General features: G+C 33.9%; 1 protein-coding gene across 1 annotated transcript in view; it reads right to left on the bottom strand.

Moving 5' to 3' along the window:
* LOC146165506 (E3 SUMO-protein ligase RanBP2-like) overlaps positions 1-25096 on the bottom strand; it is a 70308-nt gene that overhangs the window by 39515 nt on the left and 5697 nt on the right. Inside the window, exons 7-38 of the mRNA XM_083380940.1 lie at positions 24756-24882; positions 23867-24109; positions 22968-23103; positions 21986-22127; positions 21224-21392; positions 20940-20992; positions 20553-20679; positions 19892-20085; positions 18416-18530; positions 17933-18034; positions 17246-17363; positions 16552-16610; positions 15896-15985; positions 15054-15224; positions 14331-14480; positions 13410-13755; positions 11598-11707; positions 10912-11007; positions 10476-10581; positions 9915-10060; positions 8943-9101; positions 7813-8032; positions 7178-7288; positions 6295-6372; positions 5732-5875; positions 5025-5188; positions 3894-4025; positions 2734-2956; positions 1792-1875; positions 1222-1304; positions 709-757; positions 450-584 (exon numbers count right to left, since the gene is read on the bottom strand). Of these exons, the coding sequence (XP_083237066.1) occupies positions 450-584; positions 709-757; positions 1222-1304; positions 1792-1875; positions 2734-2956; positions 3894-4025; positions 5025-5188; positions 5732-5875; positions 6295-6372; positions 7178-7288; positions 7813-8032; positions 8943-9101; positions 9915-10060; positions 10476-10581; positions 10912-11007; positions 11598-11707; positions 13410-13755; positions 14331-14480; positions 15054-15224; positions 15896-15985; positions 16552-16610; positions 17246-17363; positions 17933-18034; positions 18416-18530; positions 19892-20085; positions 20553-20679; positions 20940-20992; positions 21224-21392; positions 21986-22127; positions 22968-23103; positions 23867-24109; positions 24756-24882 (4382 nt within the window). The remainder of the gene's footprint in view (positions 1-449; positions 585-708; positions 758-1221; positions 1305-1791; positions 1876-2733; positions 2957-3893; positions 4026-5024; positions 5189-5731; positions 5876-6294; positions 6373-7177; positions 7289-7812; positions 8033-8942; positions 9102-9914; positions 10061-10475; positions 10582-10911; positions 11008-11597; positions 11708-13409; positions 13756-14330; positions 14481-15053; positions 15225-15895; positions 15986-16551; positions 16611-17245; positions 17364-17932; positions 18035-18415; positions 18531-19891; positions 20086-20552; positions 20680-20939; positions 20993-21223; positions 21393-21985; positions 22128-22967; positions 23104-23866; positions 24110-24755; positions 24883-25096) is intronic.

Below are 25096 nucleotides of genomic sequence, written 5' to 3'. Positions count from 1 at the left end.
AAAGAGATCAAGTGAAAATTATTGGCCACCAACAATTGTAATTTTTTATGGCAGTACTTTCCAAAGCTTTTTGGTCGACGGCGTAACTGAAGTCTAAGATTAAAAATGTGTAAAATAATCTAAAGGCCGGCGGCTTCAACTTGAGAATTTATCTGATAAGACACCTTAAAATTTGCTAAATAAGGTAAAAAAAATATTTGATAAAGTTAAAATACACTTTTAGCAAAAACAATTAAAGACTTTTGGAATAAAATGTATAGCATTTCAAAGACCTAAAATTAAACCCCTAGTCGTTTTTGATGTTTCTAAAAGCATAAACAGCATGTTTTACTCCACACAGCAAAAAAAAAAATAACAAATAACTTAAGCTGGGCATAAAAATAAATTCAAAGACATTTGGAAAAATAGGGTTTTTAGAGCAGCCTGAACTACAATTGCAGGTTGCTTACCAGTAGATGTTTCCTGCTTTGGAGCACTTGGGTTTGGGGCGCCACAACATTTGCACTTCACTTCGGTTGGGGGGTTGTTGGCCAAACAGTCGGGACATCCCCAACTACCAGATGGTCGCGAGAAGCCGATGTAACCTGGACAATTAAAGGGCATGGTTACTGGTTAGCAGTTAGTAGACTGGTTGCTTTTGTAAAATGTCGATAAAGTTAGAAATATATATTCAAGCGATGGTTTATTTCCTTTTTTTAGATGACTTACCTTTATTTGTATCAGCTTTGGGTTCTACACTTGTCTGGGAAGTTGTACCCTGAATAAGGTTGGAAATATTCACTCAAAAAATAAATAAATAAGTTTGGTATTAAAGCACAACTAATATAGACGCAAGAACACTTTTATTTTAATTTAAAATAATAAGGGCAATTGATAGTATTGCTATACATACATAATGTTTGCTGTGGCTCAGTTTTTGCCACAATATATATTACTTTCTTTTAGTTTGCCAGAAATCTAGGAAAGAAATAATATAAAATATTTGTTAAGGATACTAAAGAGGTAAATTTCATAAAAAAGCACTCAAACTAAAAGTTTATTTAAACGTCTTCATAGAAGTACTTGAGGCAAAGCGTGTTTCTCTACAAAGTTGTGATAATTAATCTTTCATAAAATTATAAGGTTTACGAAACAGGGTAAACGAGAAAGCAGAGCTTTAATTTTTGGTAATTTTAAAATAAATCATGTTTTAATCGAATAGCCGGCGAAATTCGAACTTACAAAGCCACCAAACTTGGTTGTGGTGCTGCTGTTGTTATTTTTGCTAGAAGGTGCACCGAAACTCGAAGGCTTCGCAGTTGAACCTGCAATTCACATAATACAACGTTATCAGGGCAAGAGAAGAATAAAAGCCATTTGGTGACAACAAAATAAATGACAAGTAATTTAACGTATTTGTGCTCCCCCTGTTTTACCCTGGCCCTCCACAATATTTTGGCAGCTCCTATAAAAACTTGCCCACCCGTGACATAATGCAAAGACCAACAAGTTTGAAGTTAAAATCATGAGTTTAACAGACTAGTACTTAATTGGTCACTTAATAAGTTAAATATATGTTATAACTTTGCATGCAACATTTTATACTTTACGGACTAAAAATGAAGTGTAAATGACAGACAAGTGTATTGCACAGTGTCAGGATTTATTTAATCAAATTGAGAACATATTTAGTTTACCAATAAAACTAGATATGCAGACAAGGTCCAGCAAATTGCAAAATCGTTTAAAAAAGTCAAATTCTAGTCAGAACTACTTTAGTGGTGAATAGTGATTTACACTCAATGTATTCACCTTGTTTGTCGCCGTCTAAACTTTGCTGTTTCATGAAAGCAGCGGCTGCTTTAGATTGAGATGTTGGTGTTGGCAACAAAGGTTCTACGAACAAAAACAGTGTAAAAATAACAGTGTTTCTCAATCTATGAGTCTTTGGACGTTTAATTTGGTTGGGTCGCCGACTGCAGTAGTTTATATGGTTACATTTATTGGGATTGGTTCTGAGAAGAAGTTAACCAAAATTAAGAAGACATGGCTTGTAGTACACCGAAAAGCCATCGCAGACTCGCCGAATCTGTCGATCTATGATGCAAGCAGAGCAAGCCAGAAAAACAACTGGCCTGCAGTGAGGTTCGAACTCACGACCTCTGGTCAAGCCGGGACCGTCGCTCTACCAACTGAGCTATGCAGGCTCAGAAGGGAACGAGTCGAGAAACAACCATACGCCAATACTTGCACATTTTGTTAGTACATCGGAGGTCGTGAGTTCGAACCTCACTGCAGGTCAGTTGTTTTTCAGGCTTGCCCTGCTGGCATCATAGATCGACAGATTCGGCGAGTCTGCGAAGGCTTTTCGGTGTACTATTGATACGGAAGCCGTTATCGTTGGTCATAAAGCAACTTCCGAGGGGCTAGATCACAGATGTTATTAAACACATATGTTTGTGTGTGTCTTTCATTGACATGGCTTGTATTATTAAATTCGATCTGATTAATGCTAAATCCTTGTGCTTTGTTCGCTTAAGAAAAGTTTAATAGGAAAATTGAGTCGCCAACGCTTCGCTGTTGGACTTAACATTCCAGATTTTGCCTCGCCGCAAAAAAGTAGACTTTTTTGGGGAAAAATGACTTTACTTAACTAGAGTATTTTCTTTCGGTAAAATGACTTGACTTAGACTTGGGGACCCAATCATTTTCAAAATGACTTGTTTACAAAATAGGCGAATACACAACACCAACCTTCTTTGCTCTTCACTTGGTCACAAGCGGCGGCTTCGAACTGCGCCTTAAACTCGATCACGTGATCTGGGTTGCCGAACTTGGCGACGAACAGCTCCGGTTTGGGGGATTCCCCCAGCTCTGCGAAGTCTACTGCGGCCCATGTGAGCGCTTTCCCGTTCGTCCCGTGTGCAGAGATTTGCATACCTTCGGTTATGTAGTGGTTCGCGCACAACTTCAGCACCTGGGGACAAGGGTAATGGTTTCGGGTTTTAATTAGAAGTTGGTTTAAGAATAAAACACCAAGTATGAGAAATCTATAAATCAAGAGATCGTTAAACTTATTCAAACCGATAACAATACCCCATTTTTACGTTTTCGACAAACCGATATTTGATACCGATCATGATTTATCAAACCTGGGATATGGTAATAATTTAATTAAATATGAACTCTTATTTTAGCATAATGCGGAACAACTTTTTTGCAAAAAATAGGAAATTTGTTTGTGTTTCAGGAAAGCTATATCCTATTTTTACGGTAAAATATCGGCAAAATTATTGGCAAAAATTTACCGATACCGATGTATCGTCTACGCGGAACATCGGCTTTAATCTTTACATTAAAAAAATCTTTACATACAAAAAATTAAGCATTATATGTGATGACTAGGGCGAATATTTTTTAACTTGTCAAAAAAAGTCAAAATTTTGTCAAAAATTACACGTTAGGGTCAAAATTTTTTCAAGTCAAAATCGAATCAAAATGCACTTAAATCGCTTAAACAATGGAAAAACAAAATACTAAAGTCAGCTTTTTGAAATTGGTCGTTCAGTTATTTTAAAATTTATCGTTCATTTTATCAAAAAAATTTAGTTTTGATATATGTTCAAAGTCATTTTAACCGTATTATATCTTCATTAGAGCAATATACAGTATAAAAAACGCGTGATTAACGACGCCTAGGTTATCAAAAAAAAAAAATTGTCAAAATAAATTATTTTCAGGTCAAAATTTGTCAAAATTTCCTATTTTTTAGGTCAAAAAATAATCGCCCTAGTAACCACCTAAAAATGCTGATATCAAGCATTTAAATGGAAACCGGGCAATTGTCTTCAGTGATAATTTCAACACAGGGCCACAACAACGTTTAATTGCATGAACAAATGGATTATTTTTACCTGTTCCCTCCTCATAACGACTCTCCACTTGTTGGTAATCTTGTGACGAAGTATTTTGATTTCTCCCAAACCTCGTTCTTTCCACTGAGAGTCGGAGAAGCGGAACAACTTGGATCGCTTGCAGAACATCACCTGAAAATACACATTTAAAATAGATTTTTTACAGGCCACAGTAGATTTAAGTGTTTTTAATTTGTAACTTGAATTGTTTCGTAAGATCACGTTAGAGAATACCCACTGTGCTTAAGGTTAAAAACTTAGTGTTTTTTAGTATTTAAAAAGGTAAAACTGTGCTAAAAAAATGAAATTTGTACAAATTGAACATAAAAAAATGGTTAGGTGTAAAAACAATTAAAGCAGGGGTTCTTAAACTGGGGTTCATGGACCCCTTGGGGGTCCGTGAACTAGTTTTAGGGGTTCCATGAAGGCCTAGTTAAAGAACTAGTGTATACTTAAGTAATTAATTTTTCAAAGAAAACACTTTAATTAAAAATTAAACGGTTTTGCACTGAATGTATAGTTAGACTCAATTTAACTTTTACATTTTCGGACCGAAATAAACAGAGTTATGAAGTCAATTTGTATTGTGACGTCATATTATGACGTCATTTTGGAGCATTTGTTGCCTACCGGGGTACATGCAAAGCAAAAAAAAGTAGGGGTCCGCGGTAAAAAAAGTTTAAGAACCCCTGAATTAAAGCCTTTCAAACAACCGATGACAATTTTGTACCGGTGAATGGTTAGCAAATAGAATAGCATGGTTACAAGGAAAAAAAAAAGAACTAATTCATTTTGCCTTTAAAACGGTAATACCGAAATAAGGGTTGCTTATGCTGCATTGTGGCCAATAAAACCTTTCAATTTAATTAAAAAAAAGCTGTTTAGCGAACAAAGTAAGTGTGGGCTGCTTTTATGTTCGTAAAATATAGCGCGCGGCCATTCTCTATTACTCTGGGTTTAAAAGACCAAATAAACGGGAAACAGCAAATCTTCATTTTAGCTAGTTGTTAGCAGACTCCGGAAATCTTTTGGAGGCCGAATTAAGTAGCTCGGCGAAATATAGGAATTGGCGTTAACTTTTCTATAGTATCCCACATATCATAAAAGAAGAAATATTTTACTGATTCTTACCTCTTCGTCTTCTTCGCCTGATTTTGCTTCCACCAGAGCTGGAAGATCGATCTTTGGTTCGAAGTGAGGTCCGTCGCTCCTGTCGTGATCCGGATGTTGATCCTCCTCTGCATCGCTCTTCTGACTCTCACCAGCTTCTGTGGGAGGAGCAGGTTTGCTCGTTTCTCCTGAAAAACAAGGAAGAAGAAATAAATTTAAATCTAATATTTTAAAGAAAAAAGTAAAATTCTACTAATTTTTTATAGAACTTGTTTTTTATCTACTAAATTTCTCCTAGCTGTAAATGTATAATTTATTTTATTTTTGTATTTATATTGTATAACTGAGGTTTGCTCGCTTTTTTGGAAGAGAAAGAAAAATAATATCTAATATTTTGAGGGATAATTTGAAATTTCCATTAAATGTTTTCATAGTTCTAAATGTAAAATTTACTCGATTTTTGCTCGTATAACACAAACTTTGTTTTTTAGATGTATAGTTGGCTTCTTCTGGTCAAGAATAAAGAATTTAAATCTAATATTTTAAGGACGAAAATTAGAAAAATTCTATTACATTTTTTCGTAGCCTTAAATATTTCAGCACAAAATATATAGGTCAGGAAATGACAATTCTTTAATAAAATCTATTCAACATGAATTACCATAACAGTAGAGCACGCGAATTATTTTTCTTAGTCAGTTTCCACAAAACTTATTCATTCTAATTACCTGCAGGTTCTGGTGCTTTGGGTTGTGGTTTGCCAAAACTGAACTTGAACGTCCCCGGTTTGATGCCCCCCTCCGGCCCACTACCCCCGAACCCCTTGGAAAGTGCTCCAGCGAGACCGGCGAACGCAGATGGCTTCTCCACTTCTTCAAATAAAAATTGCATTTTTCTTGATTAAAACCAGGTGTTTTTTTAACAAAATGACAAAATGGTATTTCTAATGTAATTCACGTCTCTTATGCAAAAATTCTTTAAAGTTTAAACAGAACATCTGCCATTTTGTTATTTCAGGCACAAATTATATATTATTTTTATAATAAATAGCAAAACGATTTCTCGCGTTCTGCTGCGTAGGGGGGGGATGGGCCTATAAGTGTTGCTCATGCAAATTTAATTGGGCAATTATTTTGTTGTTGATGGAACTGCTTGATTTTCAATTTAGAACTTTACCCCTAATTATATGACTCACAAAAATCAAAATTATTTAAGAACACCTATACAACAGCAAATATTGGTTCGAAGCATGGATTAAAACTTAAAAAAGGTTAAATTTTTATGCGGTTACCTTCTTTGGGTTTGGGTTCCTCTGCAATCTGCTCAGGCTTGGGCATCGTAAAGTGGAAAGAGGCTGCCGCGCTTGCAACTAAAGAATAAAGTATAACAAGTAAAGTATCACTAAAAAAAATAAAGTATCACAAGTTAACTTGAAACAAATTGACCCCGAAAACTAACCAGGGCAAGTCAGTGATATCCAAAGGGCTTGTGATTTAAAAAGAGCTTTTAATTTCTATTTGTTTACTTTCGCCCATCCAATTGAAATCCAAATCAGCCCATTCAAGATGCAAAAAGCAAAACTGATAGCTCCAATTCAGTGATTTTCAATCTGCGTACCGCGACGTAATTGTGCCTCGAGAGAGTTTTAAGTGTGCTGTGAAACTTTTTTGTAATTTTATAAAATAAGGTATATATATTAGGGTTGATCAAAAAAAAACACTTTTTTGTCAAATTTCAGTGGGGACCCCCTGGAATTGTTAGGTAGCGTCTAAAAACCAACAAACCAAATATATGTCCCAACTGAAATTTGACAACAAAGCGTTTTTTTTTAACAAACCTAATATATATATTTCATTAGACTTACACTCAAGCATTTCAAACTTGAAAACTATCCATTACAAAATTGATACTGGATCATTTGCCTATAGTTTGTTGTGCGTTAAGCGTGCTTGTTAATGACCTTTAATGTTGTTTTGTTGTAACGTGTGCCGTTAAATATTTAAGATTTTTAAAGTGTGCCGCAAGCTAAAAAAAGTTTGAGAAGCACTGGACCAACTGCCAATTAAGGTCAGTAAAAATGCTAAATTCTCATGGTAATAATACAGACCCGTTCACCTGAGGTATAAGCTCACAGCTTTAAAGCAAACACAGACAGTTTATTAAGCAACGCTTACTTGCAGAAGGAGCTGTTGTCGTCACTTGTGGTTTTGGTGGTTCAGGAGTCTTCGGTTTATTTTCAGCAGGTTTTGCGACTGGCTTCGTTTCCTCACTCGCTTTAGACGCATCTAAGTCATATTAATGTTTGTGTTTAACGTTTTAAAACATTGAAATAAAGTCGGCCTATGTCTACAAATGGTAACTGAGTTAGTAATAGAGGAATCATGTGGCACTTCGTTAGACAAGTGCGGCCATTTGCTAAGTTAGTGATGTAAAACATTTTTATTTTTGCAAAAAACGTTATATTTTCTCTTTTTTTTATCGAATTGATTGACAATGTCATTTGGTAATTTATTTACAAAAATCTTCATTTAGCTTATACTTTATAGCCATCATCTAGTTTTTTTCCAAATATTTAAGGCCTCCTAATTCGATCGCAAAAAGATCAACGTGTAAATAAGTTGCTGCTAAATGAACAACTACACGTGCGTTTTGACAAAAATATTGTCGGGCGTCAAGAAATATCTTAAAAAAAATCATTAAAAAATTGCTCTTTTAAAAAAGTGCTAATATCTAAAATCCAAAATAATGATTATTTAAAATAGACTTCAAAAAATAAAATAAGATGCTAAATTACGAAGAAAATGCCCACCCTTAGTAGTAGCTTGGCCCGCTTTAGAAGCCGCATCCATAACCGCCTTTTTAAAGCTTGCTGCGATTTCTGAAGTCTTGAACCTTGCGGCGAGTTGTTCGTTTCTAGCTTCTCCCTCACTAAAGTCAAGAGCGTGCCAGACCATGGCTCTCTCTGAAGATTGCATGGGGGCTAGAACAGTACTGCTTAACACGGAGTGGTTGCAGCAGACTTTGTGCACCTGAGAAATTAAGCAGGTTTTATATTGGCTCGGTAATGCATAGTTTTTAAAACATTGGATATTAGGTGGGTTAGCCTAAACAAAGAAGTTTACAAGCACTGTAGTGCTCGATACGGAATTGTTACAGCAGACTTTGCGCACCTGACATATCAAGTATGTTTCACATCGACTCGGTAATGCACATTTTTTTATGATCTTGGAGTTCGAGTGGGTTAGCCTGGTAAAAAGGGTTTACGAGACATTTCGCATTTTGCATGGACAGTATTTGCTTTAACCTAATTGATTCTATATGAAAACAGCTTGTTTAATTTTTACCACTTTTTTCTAAAACAAGATTTTCAGGTCAGCCTAATTATTTATAGCGTGAATAAAACTTTTGGGTACGTGCTGGTTGAAAAAATATTACAGTCCGGTGGCCAAATAACAGCGTTACACTTGTTATTCAAATATTTGTCGAAGTACGATTACTTTTATTTTTATTTTTTTACAGTTCGTAAAGCGTCGTTTTAGTGTGTGTGAAGATTGCATGGGAGCAAGCACAGTACTGCTCGATACGGAGTGGTTGCAGCAGACTTTGTGCACCTGACATATTAAACATGTTTTATATTGGCTTGGTAATGCATAATTTCTTAAGTCCTGGAATTCGGTGGGTTAGCCTCAATAAAGAGGCTTACAGGACAATCGTATTTTGTATGGACAATTGGCTGGTCTGAAACATTAGATTTAAAAAAATACATATAGAAAAACAGTTCTGTAGTAAATGGACATTTTCACTAACCCAAATTAAAAGCTATCCCTAAAATGCAAATGTTTTAGCTCCAATATAGGTTTGATTGTTTCTAAAAAAACATTGGTGTCAATCGTTTCAAATAATTCAGTCAGTTCATTTATTTTGTTTGTTATTCCCCACCTGATCTCTCCTCATAACGAGTCTGGATTTGCTTGAGATCTTGTGTTGAAGCAACTTCATCTCCCCGATTCCACGCTCCTTCCACTGATCAGCATCCCAACGGAAGAGACGACATCTCTCCATGAAGAGGACCTCATCGTCCTCTTCACCAGTCGGGATCTGCACGAGGAAAAATCAGGATTTAAAAAATTGACTGTTTATTTACTAGGATTACCGATACCCGATATTTTAAGCAAAAGTATCGTCAAACTGAAAAGTGCAATGGTAATCATTTTTAGGGCAATAGGCCAAAATTTGCTTTAAATGCAAAATTTTCCTATAATTTTGACTTTTAAAGTTGATGGTAAAATAAGGCTGTTAATTTAGTATAGGATCGGCATCGATACTAACCTGGCATCGGGTATCGACTCCGATCCGATAATATCGAAAATCTCTAATTAGGGCTAGGATCTTGTAACGACAAGCCAAAATGGTAAAAGCGCAAAAGATTGTAAGGTGAATTAATTCTGATTTTTTTTTTCAACTTGAGTTATTATAAACACGGGTTTCAATTCGACATTCAGACTCAAAATAAGCAAGCAACTGTATAAAAGAATACCTTAACTAAAAAAACGTCAAAAAAAAAACAAGACAAAATGGCGCTCCAACTTTAAGATATATTTTTAGATATCCTTATAGATACATTAAAACGCAACTAATTGAATATGTCACTTGTGCAAAATATTCAATCAAGTTAAAGATTTAGTTCATAAAAACCTAAAAAAAATTGAGTTTCTTGTTTTTGCATTTAACTATCGAGACAAATTGCTATTTGTCCATTTTGTGTTGTATTACAAATTTAAAATGTAACAAATAAGATAACCCATAAAACAATTCGAAAATTGACCCGTAAACATATGTTTAAATATTAAAGCTGGGACAAAAATGCTAACAACCGACTTAAAAACAAACTTTTAGCATAAGCAGCTTTACCTCAACTTCAGGCAGCGACACCTTGGGTTCAAAGTAGGGTCCGGTGTCGTTATTTGATGACGTGTTGTTATCCTCGTTCTCCAAAGCATCCAACTCCCTGTTCTCACGATCCATTTGCTCTGGCGATTGGAACGTCATCTCTGCGCCTGTATGTGTGACGTAACATTCAAGTGTGATGTCACAGATTGAAAGTCGATCGCGAATGTTAGTATTGTTGATGTTTTTTATTAGTGAGAAATCGATGGACCTTCTTGGGCATATTACTCTTTCATGAAAAGGAACTCTTGAAAGTTTTAGTTTTTAATAGGCTATATTTTATATTTTGTCCAACTATAATTGTATTGCAGTTTCGGCAATTAGAAAAAAGTAGGGTTCTTTTTGTGAAGCGAAGTACCGAAAAATAAAACGACAAGACACCTTTGAGAATAAGCACGGTATTTACAAGTGAAGAGGTAATGCCGATTTATAAATATACTCGAAACAAAGTATTTTTTTCTAAATATCAAATATTCTTTAAAACTAAACAAATTTGAACTCTATGTTTTAATAAGCTATACTTACCGGGTGATCTTGGCGACACAAACTTGGACAAAAAGTTGGCCTCGTTCTTTGGAATTGCAAGCGGAGGTTGCTTCGGGAATGTAGGCGTTTTGGGAGAATCTTTCTTCTGCAAGAAAAACGTTGGAAGGGATAGCACTTATTCTGGATTATTTGTTTGAAAGCAGTTTAACACAAGATAATTTGTATTATGATGGACTTAGGGGCAAACTAAAATTAAAAGTTTTATAAAATGTAATATAGTTAGGACGTCACAAGAAAAAAAAACATTAAGAAAAGAAAAAATCTAAGCAGAAAAAATAGTTTTATTCAATACAATGCACAATAAACTAAAAAAAATATTTACACACTTTACATGGTAGATATTTATACAGATAAATAATATACACAATACATATGTACATTTACATGTGTTACTATATATCAATGTATTGCTAACCAGAAGTTGCTCTATGAGTAGCGACTTTGTACCAGAGGCCGGTTGTTCTTTGCTTGTCGTTGGGGTTTGTTGCGACGACGGCTCGTCACCATTTTGCTACAAAAACAACCTTGCTTTTAATTTTGGTTTTACAGGGTTGCCGCACAAATTTATGAAAAAAATCAACATTCAAAGGCTGTTTAGAGAAAAGTTATACGTTTAAAGACTCAAAATTGGATCGCTCGACGTTTTCTAAATATACATAGAGGTTTCCTAAAATAAATATTTTACCTTTAAAAAAAGTAATTAATATACAGTATTATAGCCACCAAACTCTAGCACTACGGGATTTTTCTGTTTAAATTTATTTCGAAACTGTTCTGTGAGACATTTTTACCAACATCATGGTTGAAAAACTAAACGGCTTTAAAGCATAAGGAATGGGGGTTCTAGTTAGGTGCAGTAGGAATATTAAATACCATACAGAAGTAGGTAACAAATTGTGGGGCGTTTCGAATGACTTCTCATTAATTTTGAACATCTCGAAGAGATATTGGAAACGTCCAAAGTGTTACCGACCTCTATATGGAATTTGATATTCCTACGAAGTGGCTTTGACGGACACACAAATAACTCCTAAACAAAGTCCAAAAACGGACCAAGCTCCGAAACCAAGTCTACAAGATAAGAATATACATCAAACCTACCATCTGTTGTCTCTCAGTAGGTGTGCTTTGTGCTGGAGGTTGCGATTGTTTTTGCTGGCCAGATGGTGACGACGTAATGCCAGCGAAGCGTTGCTGCAATGCATCGGTGCCTGAAAATCGAAAGCAGTTTCCTTATTTGTACTTCGTTTAAAGTTTTTTCTTTGATGTTCCAAATAAAATCATATCTATCTTTCAAAGATAAACTACTTTTTTTACTTTTACTACCACAGACCAATTTAAAAAAGCTAGATCGAGTTTCATTTGTGTCACTACATTGAATTTTACAAGGATAATGGCTTGGGGAGGAATTAAAAAGGAATGTAAATTTATTGTTCAGCATCAAGTATCTTACTAATGTACGGTTGAATAAACAATCTGTTTTGAAACATGTTCTGCTGTGTTTTGTTCTAAACCTATTTTGCAGTTTTTCTTTCATAAAAATGTATTGGGCCACAGAGTTTTTTTGCAACGTAAGTGGGCCACGAAAGGAAAAACGTTGAGAACCAATGTACTAGAACAGTGCTTTTCAACCTTTACGTTTTCCATCCGCACTTTTTTATTTCAGAAAATTTCCATCCGCACGAAACAAGCTCAGTAAGTTTGCAACCTTTAGTTTTAATTGTGAAACAACAATCAAAGGGCTTGTGTATTGAAACCTTGTGCCTAAGCCTTGGCAGATATAAAATAGAAAGCTTAAGATGCAATAAACCATTGAGAGACTATATTACCGCAGAAGCAACTCATAGGTGGGCGCACCAGTTTATTTGATTACAGTATTACACATAATGAAAAAAAATAACATGCACCATTTTCATCCGCACATTCACCCGCAAAACGTTAGTCATCCGCATTACAATTGTTTTCATCCGCACAAGTGCGTGCCATCCCACGGGTTGAAAAGCACTGGCCTAGAACTAACGATGCCCGATACCGAAATCTTAAACAAAAACTATCGCGATGCGACCGATACCAATGACGTCATTATCAAGCTGAAACAAACAGAATAGATGAACTAAAACGTTAGAGGTGTTGTTTTTCAAGTTATTTGGCCAATCGGACATCCTTACCTTTAGATACAGTAAAACAAATTGAACAGACAGCTATATATGTCTGGATTGTATAAAGACGACATAAATATTTGTGTAGCGATTTACGGTTGTGAATTTTTTTTCAGGGCTAATTTGTTTTAAACACGCAGGGAAAACGATAATTTGTCTGTAAAATGTAACTCAAATCTCATTTGTTTAAACTTTTACACCATATAACTTTCAGGGGGCAATTCTAAATAGTTTTTCATTTAACACTGTTCTACTTCAAACTAGCCTAAATTAACTGACTCTACAAAACACAATATAAATATGTTGAACAAGCAAATACTCACTGGCTTTGTTCTGTAAGGCGTTACTAACTCATTTATTTAAAGTTTTACACCGTTTTACTTTCAGGGGGCAATATTAAATAGTTTTTCAATTAAAACTGTTCTACTTCAAGGTAACTATAATTAGACAAAGATTCTAGTAAAAACTATAGAAATATGTTGAACAAGCAAATACTCACTAGCTTTGTAATGTAGTAAGGCGTTACTGACTCATTAATTTAAACTTTTATACTGTTAACTTTCAGGGGGCAATTCTAAATAGCTTTTCAATTAACACTGTTCTACTGAAAATACTTACTAGCTTTGCTCTGTAAGGCGTTACTACTTATTTATTAAAAACTTTTACACCGTTTAACTTTCAGGAAGCAATGCTACACAGTTTTTATTTTAAAATTGTTTCTCCTAAGACTCTTGTTAAACAAAAAAATACTCACTAGCTTTGTTCTGTAGTGCAGCTGCCAGCGAATTCTGGCTGTATGCTTGCGTCGGGTTCTGGGTGACATTTTGTCCAGCGAAGGCAGTTTGTCCAGTGGGGTCGGCTCGGTAAGCAGGTACCGTCATACCATTTAACATAGCTTCAGAACCGTAAGAGTAATACGAAGGGACGGTTGGACTGTAGTAGTCAGGTTGTTGTTGTTGCTGCTGCTGTTGTTGTTGTTGTTGTTGCTGCTGCTGCTGTCGTAATTGTTGCTGTTGTAGTAATTGCTGTTGTTGCTGTTGTTGTTGTAGTAATTGTTGCTGTTGCTGTTGTTGTTGCTGATAAGCCAGAAGGTATGGCATCTGAAAAAAAAGGGTTGCTCAAAAGTCAAAACTAACAAATTATTTTTTTATTTTTTGGGGATAGCATTAAAAATTATTTATCCTATAGTAATTAGTTGCTTTGATAAGAACCTATCCTTTTTTTAATTTGTTTTAAATAAAAACTGTATAATTCCTTTGGGTTCCTATTACTAACAATTTCACGTTAGAATTTGGACAGTTTATTTCTTAGAGATTTAGAGAATGGTTTCCTTTTTTGATCAAGTTAAAGGACAGACGCTTACTTGTCATTAGGAAATGCTTGTTTTTAAACCCAATAACTAAAGCATTTAAAGTTTATTTAGTCGAAATTTTAAATGTTAATTTTGTTTTATAAAAAAAGGTAAAACAGTGTACACACTTCTTCACTTCTTTAAAAAAAGAATATAAAATTTTAGTAAAACATGTTTTTTTTAACCAATTTCTACAAATATTTGTGTTTTAAATTAGCTTCCATATTTTAAATGATTATTTTCCTTGATAATGAAGTTAAAAGACTGTAGACACTATTTAAAATATTATTCCTTCCATAAAAAAAATAAACTAATTTCTCAAACCATCATTTCAGTTGGAGTTCCAACCCTTCCAGGCTGCAAGGGGGTTTCCCTGTTCTGCACAAAGGGGCGCTGAGGAACGGGGGTCAAACTGGGGGCAGGGCGGGTCAGGCCGTCCGGGGTACCACTGTATATGTGTGGGCTCATCGACCCCTACAAGAAGAATACAAATTTTGTACAAACGGACAAAAAATATTAAAAATATCCACTGTGAAGGTTCGGAATACGCCCATTCTTAAAATGATTGCCAAGTTTAGCGCTACTTCAATTTTTCAGTTTTAAAAAAAGAATTTTTTAGTTTTAAAACTTCGAAACCCATAAGCATTGCCCTGTTTTTTTGGATTTTCTAGTCACACACTAATAAATAAAATATTTTGTTTGTTAGCTTAAATCGTTCTCCGCTCATAAGGCATAGCTTTCAGTAAACTAAAAAAAAAAAATTTGCAATACTGACTAAAACACATAGTTTAAATTTCAACAGTAATTATACTATATTGACCTAATTTGTAAAGCTACTAGTTTTATAAAAACGTTTTTGTTGGAAAATTCCTGCGAGGAGAAATTAATTATACTTACATGACCGAATTAAAAAAATACCGGAAAATCACTGATATTTATTTATAGAAACTTACTACTGGATTTTAATATACATAACATTGGCAACGATAATAGAACCACGGTATCTATTCCTCCTTCAAAATAGCACGAACAGTTAAATATACGTACCATGGGCAACGCTCCCAGTTGGTGTGCTTGTATGACGCGTTGGGGCGTGGCGTGGGCGTGTGAGAAGGACGGTGAGGCAGCATATTGTGACGAGGGTGACGCTGCATATTGCCTCACCCTGCTTTCTTCGCGTAACTGGCCCATCTCAAGCTTGAGACTTGAAACCGCCGTCTGTGAATAATTGTTGGTAAGCCTATTATAGTAATTGTTGGTAAGTGTATTATAGTGGTTCCTGGAATATTGTACAGTTGCATAGACGCCGACTAGTTTTTCACAGGGGTGCTTAAAATTTTTCTCCACATATGACGTCACTCGAAGGAAAAATAAGTTTGCATGTGGAGAATATGTATTTAACTTTTAGAATTTTATACTGGAAAGGTGGCCAGCTGTATAAATTTTCGCCGAGCTGTGAAAATAGTTGGCGAGCGCTATTTACTATTAAATTGATTGGCCTGTTATATTGTTGGTAAGCCTATTATAATGATTCATTAAATGTGTACAGCTGCGTGACATAGTGTTCAATAAGATTTTTCACATTATGTATATCCGATATTCATGTAAATTTTTCTTTTTGTATGTTCAGTGGGTTTTTGCTCGTTGATACATTTATTTTAATGTGTTTCATAATGCAAGTCTAATATTAACAGTTGAAAAACATTCATTTGGAAAGGACGAATACCAACTAATATTTTGTGCATAAAAATAGTGCAAAGATTTATTTAAAAAGTCAGGGAGAAATAACACACTAAAATATGTATACATTTTCTAAGAGCCAACGTTAGAACCTGGGTTGACTTACACATAATTTAAGACTTGTATAATATCAATTTGCTGTTACTTACAGTGAGTGAAGCTAGACTATCCACAAGATTGGTGACCGAATCTTTTTCCACCAAAGTAGAGAGAACGCTGTTTGCAACCGATTCATCCAACTAAAAGAACAGAAACAATACTTTAATAAACTTGAAAAAAAACGTGTAATTTAAAGTGTTAGGTTTTTTCTGTTGAGAGTTGGTTATTACCAACTGAAGAAAAAAAATATAACCAACTGAAAAAAATATATAACCAACTGATGTAAAAAACGACAGGAAGATGAGATTTAATAGCAAAGTTTGTCTCCTTTAAACAGGTGGATCGATATCACTTTGTTCAAACTGAAACCGATATTCGATTTTTTAGTGTTTTACAATTTCAGAAGTTTAAAAATTGGGGAAATTTGTTTATTTTAAAGAAAACGCTATATATTATTTTCACAGCAAAATATCGGAAAAAATATCAAACGTAATTTACCGACCCCGATATATCGGCAAATATTATCATCGGCAAACCGATATATGGTCTATCTCTACTTTCCAAGGTATTCTTTTCTTTTTTACTTACATACTACGTGCTACAGAAGATACCCTTTTAATAACAAAAATATAGAAGAAACTTAATAGTAAATATTCTGATAGGTCCACAATATAATGTTTTAACCCCATAGTTAATATTTATTTACCTTAGGTGTTGATTGCTTGCTTGGTCCTGGGATGCTGGTGTCATGTCGCGATTTGTCAGCTAAAAATATTAGCGTGGTGTTTGCATTAAACACATCTCACTTGTATAGAGACAATTTTTGGAAATCAAAATTCGTGTTTCATGCTAGAATGCCTCCAAATCTCAATGTTGTTTAACTATGTCATATATGTTTTATTTAGTGGATGTTTAACTAAGCTTTACCTCAATTTAAAAAATGGTAAAATACCGATGTACAGTTTAAATACTGACAAAAATATAACCACAAAAGTACCAGCACTAAATAAAAACGCAATTTCACATAAGGAATAACAGACCATATTTGGTTTTGAGTTATAAAAATGGCTATAAAATACAAGTACCGGAAGAGCTTTTTATTATAGTATGCCTGCTAGCAACAGCGTATATATGTGAAGGATTTTCAAAAGAATTAAAAACCCACTGAAACCTTTTACAAATTTGAGCAATCACAAAAGAAGTAGTTAAGGTTTGAACTCAAAAAACAATACATTTCGGTCATAACCTGTAGCCATTTTTATAACTCAAACCAAATATATCGCTAGGCTGAACAACCACTTAATAAAAAAAACAAAATTATGATTTACACGCAAAAAAATAGCATAGAGAATTGCAAAAAAGCAACAGAAGTCTTAAGAGCAAAACAATTTATAGTTTACCTGAGAATCTCGGAGGTGTGATTTGCAGGCTGGCCAGTAAACTTACGGTCCTCTCATGCAGTTTATCGTCTGGGTGTTGTTGAAGCCGAGTCAAGGTCACCTCCAGACAGTGCTTGTACTAAAGCAAGTTAAAAACAAGAAATGAGTGATACTTAATAGAAAACCACCTTTTTTATAATAATAGTTCTTCAGAAAACGTCCAGTATAAAAAAACCGAAAAAGAAAACAATATATTTGTAAGGGATTACTTTAGGGATTACTTTTAATGTATTATGATTTTCTGCATCATTGAGTATATGCTAGGCATAAATGGTAGCACAACATTACAACACTAGCCAGTTGCCAAAAGTTGGAGATTTACAAACTGCCGAAGTGTAACAAAATTTAATAATTTAAATGAAGCCACTCGTAGGTTGGTGTTAAGTAGAATGGAAGAGTTATTACTTTTTTAGTGCAAAAACAACATAAAAAAGAAATGTGTATTATTCCATATTATTCTTTTTCGTAGCAGCAAAGTTCCAATGAAGAACAAAAAGAAAATGAATAGTTTGTTTGTAAGAAATTATTTTTACAGTGTGATGTTTTTTCTTTTTCATTGAGTATGCTATGCATAAATGTCAGCACAATATTAGAACACTATTTATAAGTACGATGGAAGACAGTTAACCATTTTTTTTTAACAAATACCTTTTTAAAGTACAGCTCCTTTTGCTTTTCCCCGTCCAACATCGGATTTTGAGATACACTTAAGTTCATGGCATTGTCAGATAACCTTTTGTAAATGTGAGCCTGAAAAAAGAAATTTAACCCTTTAACTTTAGCACAGAAGTTTACAAAAGCTTGAAAAAAAAGCCGTTTAGGTAAACTATGACAACATTTAAAACAGTGTTTTTTACCTATAGCTAACTTAAAGTGAACCTAAATCTCACCTAAAATATACACTTTATATTGATCAACTGAAATAAGAATAAAAGTTTTAATGGCAAAATGGGAAATAATGTTATATTAATGTGGCATTTAAATCCAATTGAATTTTTAATATAGATAATCGTCACCTGCTAAATCTATCAGCTAATTTTCTTAAATATTTATTTTAAAACAAAACAAATCGTGGGAAACTTAAAAACAAAACACGGGCCAGTGTATTTAGCAACTTAATTTCTTACTCACTTGACAAAAAGATGCTTGAGGCATCGTTGCTTTGCCGTAAAACGAAATTGCGTCCTCGATTCTATTTTCGTGGTTGGCCAGTTCACCGTGACACATGTGGGCGTCAGAGAGCAAGCTTAATTTAAATAGAAAAACTTCAATAAGTTTATATCTGGCTATTATGCTAGCAAGAGGTTCGTTGTTCGTTATCCTTCAAGACGTGAAACATATTTGTTACGGCCAAATATTATTAGAAATTTTGGTAATTACGTCAACTTTCATTGGCAATGTGCTTTACATTTTTATTTTTATTGTTTTATAAAAAACAGAGATATGTACATAAAATGATCACACTTTGAAGGAATGTTTTCAGCGGGTTAGGCAAAGCAACAGGGTCGCCAAAATCAAAGAAATAGAGTGTTGGATACAATCCTTATTTTTTCCATCCAATAAACTGTTTAAAGTACCAACAAAACAGATTAATACCAAATGTTATCTTTTGATCTACTAATGAAAAGCAGTGGAAGTTTTCTTCCCATTGTCCCAAAAGTAGGACAGGAATAACTGAAACATCAGTTACGTTCAGACCCAGTCCTCAGGACAACCAATCTCCCATAAGGAGACGGTGCCGACACTTAGAGGTAGGGCCAGAATTCTGCGCATCGGCAGAAGGTTAACATTTTTACCTTTTTGTTTATGGTGTAAGTGTAAACTGTCAATGTGAATAATAGGTGAAGTTTTAGTATTTACTGCAACTCAAATGTAAACTGCTGGGATACATTGGAAGAATTAAGTTTAAAATATGTGTGGTAAAAAACTGCGTGGTGTTCTAAGGTTACCTTTTTATGACGTCATGCTTCAAAGCATCTGGTATGACGTAATATTGTGACGCCATCTCTGATTTTACTCCATGCCGTATTTTTATGTAATAATAGAAAATGTGTCGCGAAACTTTTTTCTTAGTTTGCCACAAGATAACAAAGGTTTTGGCAACAACTAGTTAATTGCGTAATGTTGGCAAAATACCTTACTACCAGATGCTGTGTTTAAAAAAACAACCTGACAGCTTCCCCGCAAGTTGGATCAGAAAAGTAACGTTTTTATCTTTTTGGTTATGGTGTTGCTGTAAAGTGTTAATGTTTATTAAAAATACGTGAAATTTTAATATTTATTGCCACAAAACACAGCGCTACGTGGGGAAAAATGGCACAATACGTGGTTCGGAGAAGACCCCCCTCGGGTAAGTATCAAACGTCATGAATATTGAACATGCTGTTGCTGCCAGGCATTGTTTTAACTGTAAAATTGTTCTTCCGGCAAAATTTTATTGAAGTACCAACGTTTTGATTACCTATTCGGGTAATCTTTTTCAGCGCAATATAATTGCAACTATAGGCGAAAATATATGTATACTAGACAAAAACAACAATCGAGATCGTTTTTATTTTATTGTTTGTCTAGTATTTATTTATCAAACGTCATGTTTTAAAAACCAACCTGACAGCTTCCTCGCAAGTTGGATCAGAAAATACTTGAGGAAACAATCTTTCCTTGAGTGTCGCTTTGTGGAGAGTCCTTCCGTTGACTGCTCGTTGTAACTCGGGTAGCGCAAGTGACCAGTAGAGGGCAGCACGGCGTTGGTAGATGAACCAAGCGTTTGATATTCCGCTCTCCTCTTGTAATAGAAATGCCTGTAAAAAAATTAGACAAATTAGAACTGCATTTGGGTACGTTACATTCGCTTCAATGGGGCCAATTTCGGAGTTTGTTTTCCAAATACAGTATTTATTTTTTATCGCTGAATATATCTTACTGAACCAAAAGTTATGGTGTGATAAACTAAAACATTTTTTTTCTGAATTTTAATCTCACTTAGTTGGACAACAACTTAAAATTTGTAAGAATATATTTTTAGAAATTTTGTTTTTAACGACAATACAAAAATAACCGAACTGAGCAAAAGGGCGCGATTGGAAATATGGGAAAGCAGTTTTTACTTTTCAATTTAAAATAAAAAAGGTTATAAGAAACAAAATGCTGGAAATTATTGTAAATCAAGTCTTCAACTTTTTACCACAAAATTTGTCATTTATTAGTGCTATCTAATTTTTAAAACAAATAAAATAGAAGTGTTGTGAGAAGCTATAAATTAACTTACCTTAGACTCAAAGTACTTTGCCAGCTTGGTGATAAGTAGTGTTTCCATTCCATGATTCCCCACTCCCCTCACACATTCCACTCCTCTATGCAGCAAAGGTTTCAACTTCGCAAGCTCACCTCCACTTCTGCGAGGAAAAATATTTGTAAACACTAGATGCGGTAACCCGAAACTGCAAGTTGAGTAAATCAGCGTAAAAAGTAATCACGGAATGTGGTAATCGAGAAGTAATTTAAACTCAATTTTGTGTAACAGCATCGCATGATAAAAAGAAACACTAGATCCACAATAGTTACTGCTCATATTTGTTATTTGTATTGAAATTTGGGTTACTAACAGCTCTTCGAACAATGTTAATGTAGCACATAGGCTTTGCCTGTATCTTACTTCGATATTTTCGTTTTTCCGGCGATCGTAATTGCTGCGTTCCACCATTTCTCCTGTAAAGAAAGCATAAAATAAATTTAAGTAAAACAACTGGAAAATATTTTTTCAGTGTGAAAATTTTGACATAAACAGTTGTTCCTACTGCAACTTGGTCAATACAGCCTTGTAGCATACGTAAAAAGTTTATAAGAAAATACCTAAATTACAACACTCTTTTTCGGCCAAGGATTATACTTTGGCAGGTTAAAAAGGATAAAAAAAATACATTAAAAACTACTAAATACCTGAGCCTCCGACGTGAGTCGCTTGGTGAGCTGTGGTGGGTTGTCAGCAATCATGAAATGTTGTTCGCGGTGGGTTTGCGACAAAGTGTCGAGCAACTTAGCTGTGGTGAAGATACAAGAAGCGACAAACGCTTCAACATCAAGGAGGCCAGGAACCAATACAAGAGCACTGAAAGAAATGTTTGGAAACTATCATTGTGACTTTACTTGGGAAAAATGGCAATGGTAAACATTAATAAACTTGTATTGTAAATACTGTTGCTGCCAGGCATTGTATGCACTGTAAATTTTTTTGGCCGGAGAACAATTTTACAATTAATTAATAAAGTCGTTATCCACAACATTACATTAATCAAGGTTATTTGGCAAAATTAACTAACTCAAAGTCATATTATAACATTACTCAAGGCAAAATTATTTTGCAAATAAAACTTAAGTAAAATTATTTTACAACATTACCTAACTCAAAGTCATGTTACAACATTTTAAGCAAAATTTGTTTTGCAAATTACTTCTTAAGTCAAACTTTGAGTCATTTTTTTCTACTAATGTAAAAATTGACTTGTTAAAATTTAAGTAAAAATTGCTCATTCAGAACATTAGGTATAAGTTTGAAAAGTATACTGCTGTAAGGAATCTCTATTTTTCACATTTCGCCATTTTTTTCTAAGCATAATTCCATCGAAAACAAAGAGTGTTTAGTAGTGTCTAAAAATGGTTACAACTCGTCAAACAATTAAAAAAATGGCAACTTTATTATACCTTGAAAACTCTGTGTTTGGTGCCGGACGCATATTTGGAAATAACTTTTGAACCCACGGAAAGTAGTCAGTTGGACAATCCAACTTACTCCAGCGGAGTCCCATCCAAACAATGTCATGCAGAATGCCAGACGATGCTGCAACTAAAAGGAATATAAAAGTTTTATGCGTTCGGCCGTTCGATTTTGTATCAGCGAACAAAGGCAATTTTTGGCATTTATTTTAAAAGTAGCTTAAAAACGAATGTCAAAGGTGAAACTTCTTTATCAAAATGATGTTGATTTATTCAACATATTTCAGTTTGAAATTTATTTTCAAGCTACATTACAGATCCATGAATAGCATACCAATTTTAAAAGCATATATTTAATTTAACAAGACATATATGTATTTATGAGTATTGTAAAATATCGTAGTGTGAGTAAAGAATTAATTTTAACACTAAACAAAGGTGAAGTTACAAAAAAATAATATTCAAGTTAAAATCGTAATTTAGCAATTCTACGATCTCAGAGGTTCTTAACTTTCCTCTCAGAGTGACCAACAAAACTATTTTGTTATATAGGTTGGTTTAACAAAACATAGGCATATTAAAAAAATTAAAAAAAAATACTTTTTGGGAGTTTCTATTAAATGTGTCAAATTAAACACAGTCAAAATATAAGCATTACATTTTTTCAATTATTTTATATATAGAAGGCAGTCACAAATCTATAAAATTGCTCATGTTAAAACACCAATTACAGCAAATAAACTCTAAACTCCTAAAACAAATTTTCTCCATAACAGCTGAACTAGTTGAGAAATTTATCTTTCCGCCTTCACTGGTGTCATGTTTTTGTATTATCATGTATTTAGTTCTTATTTGCAAAAAATAAAAGAATCTAAAACCCAAAGGTTATTGGGCCCTGGTCAAATAATGTTTGTCACAGACAAATAATTTAATAATTTTAGTCCCGGTTTACTTAGCATTGGCAACTTACTTTCATCAAAGTGTAGCATTTGATCGACATCAGGAATGATTTGTTTAATGAGAGCAAGTCCCTTTGTGTTACTTAAGTAGGAGTTGTGTAACTTGGGTTTGTCAGGCCATAGCACTTGTCTGACATTTGATCCAACCTAATAATACATTAAAAAAATTGTTTATTAAATGTAAATCATATATAATTATTTTAACAAGAACAACAGTTAAATGTTTTTAATAGAGATAGACCAATATATATTGGATTATTGATAATATCGGCCAATATTTCACTTCCACCATTACATAAGTATCAGTAAATTTGGGCTGATAGTTTTAGTAATATTTTACAGTAAAAAAAAAATATTGCATTTTCTTAAAATAAACAAGTAGCCTATTTTTTTACTTTTAAATTTATCATTTGCTTCTAATTTCATTAGACTGTATCAAAGTTAATATGCAAAATAAAAGTTGTATAAATAAAACGTTTGTTCAACTGAATGTATTTTGCATTATGTTCGATTAACCAAGTTATTACTGTATCCAAGGTACATGTAAAAAAAATTGGCAGGCTGTATCAGTCCAAAAAGTTGATATAAGTCAATCTATAGTCTTTAATTGAAATTTTACCTTTGTGGCTGGAATTTTTTTATTTTAGTTCATTAGACAAATATTTGTAAACATGTAACAATTCACAGATTTACGAAATATGTGTGAAAATTATCACAATTACTTACAATAATAAACTTTATGGAAAGCTCATAGAAGTAAAAAAAAACAATAACTGAAGATGATTTAAGCTAGTATCAAAACGTCTTAATCAAGATAATGTCGATCTACTCAACCTTTTTGGCTTTGTAATTTATTATCAAGCTACATTATAAATTCCTGCATAGTGTACCCAAATTAAATAAAGATTACCATTTCAAGGTTAAGTCCTTGCAAGAATTGCGGTGGCTCTGTTTCGCCGCAGATCGTCTGTATCAAGTGGCAGCATTGGCTGCTACGCATTCCCGCAGTTTTAACCAGTCTCTGTGGTAGGAATGGTAGCTGTCGGACACAGTGCACAGCCCAAGCACTTGTCATGCTCGGGAGAGGTTTGCCAGCGCTGTAAAGAAGTAGAACTAGGGAGAGAAGGTGGGCGTCCTTGTGTGATATTTTGTGCTGGAAAAATAACAAGATTTGTGTTTGTGCGGTTTTAGAGAGGAAAGATTTTCTGATAGTCAAAAAATATTAGCTTCGCCTATTGACTGTTTCAAAATATTTCCTTCTTAAATTTAGAGTTTGGAGGAAGAAAGATATTCCAGATATGAAGCCCAAACTATTGGCTTTCTCTATTGATAATATTTAAGCTGATATTATAGTATGAAAACATTATATAGCAAGTATAATTCTTTCTCGATATTTTATGCTGCAAAATCCATGATTCACTATGTGTGGTTTTGATAAAAAGCTTTGCTAATTAAAAGATTCCCACATATTATTTTGATAACATATAAAAGCTAATAGACAGAAAAGGCTATATTTTTATGATTTTAATATTAAACTACAAATTAAATTTTGGTACAAAATATTTCCCAAAAATTGTTTTACTGTGACTTATTTTTTTATTAAAAATAAAAAAGGCTACCCTATATAACAGATTTCATTGTCTTAATATAGTTTTCCTGCATGCAAAGTGAGCTTAGTTTATTTTTGGTGCAAAATAGTGCAAAAATCATTTTTTAAGAATAAATTTGGGTCAAAAATTGTTCTATATTTTTAGCAAATATACATGTGAAAACAGCTTAGTATTTTGCAGAATTGTTACCATATTTTTCAGATGCAACAACAGGATTGCTGCGAGCCAGACAAGCTGGGCCTTCATTTCTTCTTCTACAACTTGCCACTCGCCTGAGATGGAATTGTTTACCGCATTCATCAACACTTTGTCAGCCCTGAAAGTGGCATAAATCAAAGAAAATTAAATTCTGGAATGCTAATTATACTTACAATGATGCCCTATAAAAAATACAAAAGTCAACTGTATGTTCAGACCGAAATTAGAAGGTGTCAAATTGTAGTTAAATATAGAATTAAAGCCCACACATAATTTATTAACATTGGTTTAAACTTTTATTCTTTATTGCTAAGACTTCTACCTTGCCATAC

The sequence above is a fragment of the Ascidiella aspersa genome, chromosome 2 (genome assembly GCF_963924565.1).
Source record: "Ascidiella aspersa chromosome 2, kaAscAspe10.2, whole genome shotgun sequence".
NCBI lineage: Eukaryota > Metazoa > Chordata > Ascidiacea > Phlebobranchia > Ascidiidae > Ascidiella > Ascidiella aspersa.
The sequence above is the reverse complement of the archived record's forward strand: the minus strand, read 5'-3'. Positions and strand labels throughout refer to the sequence as shown.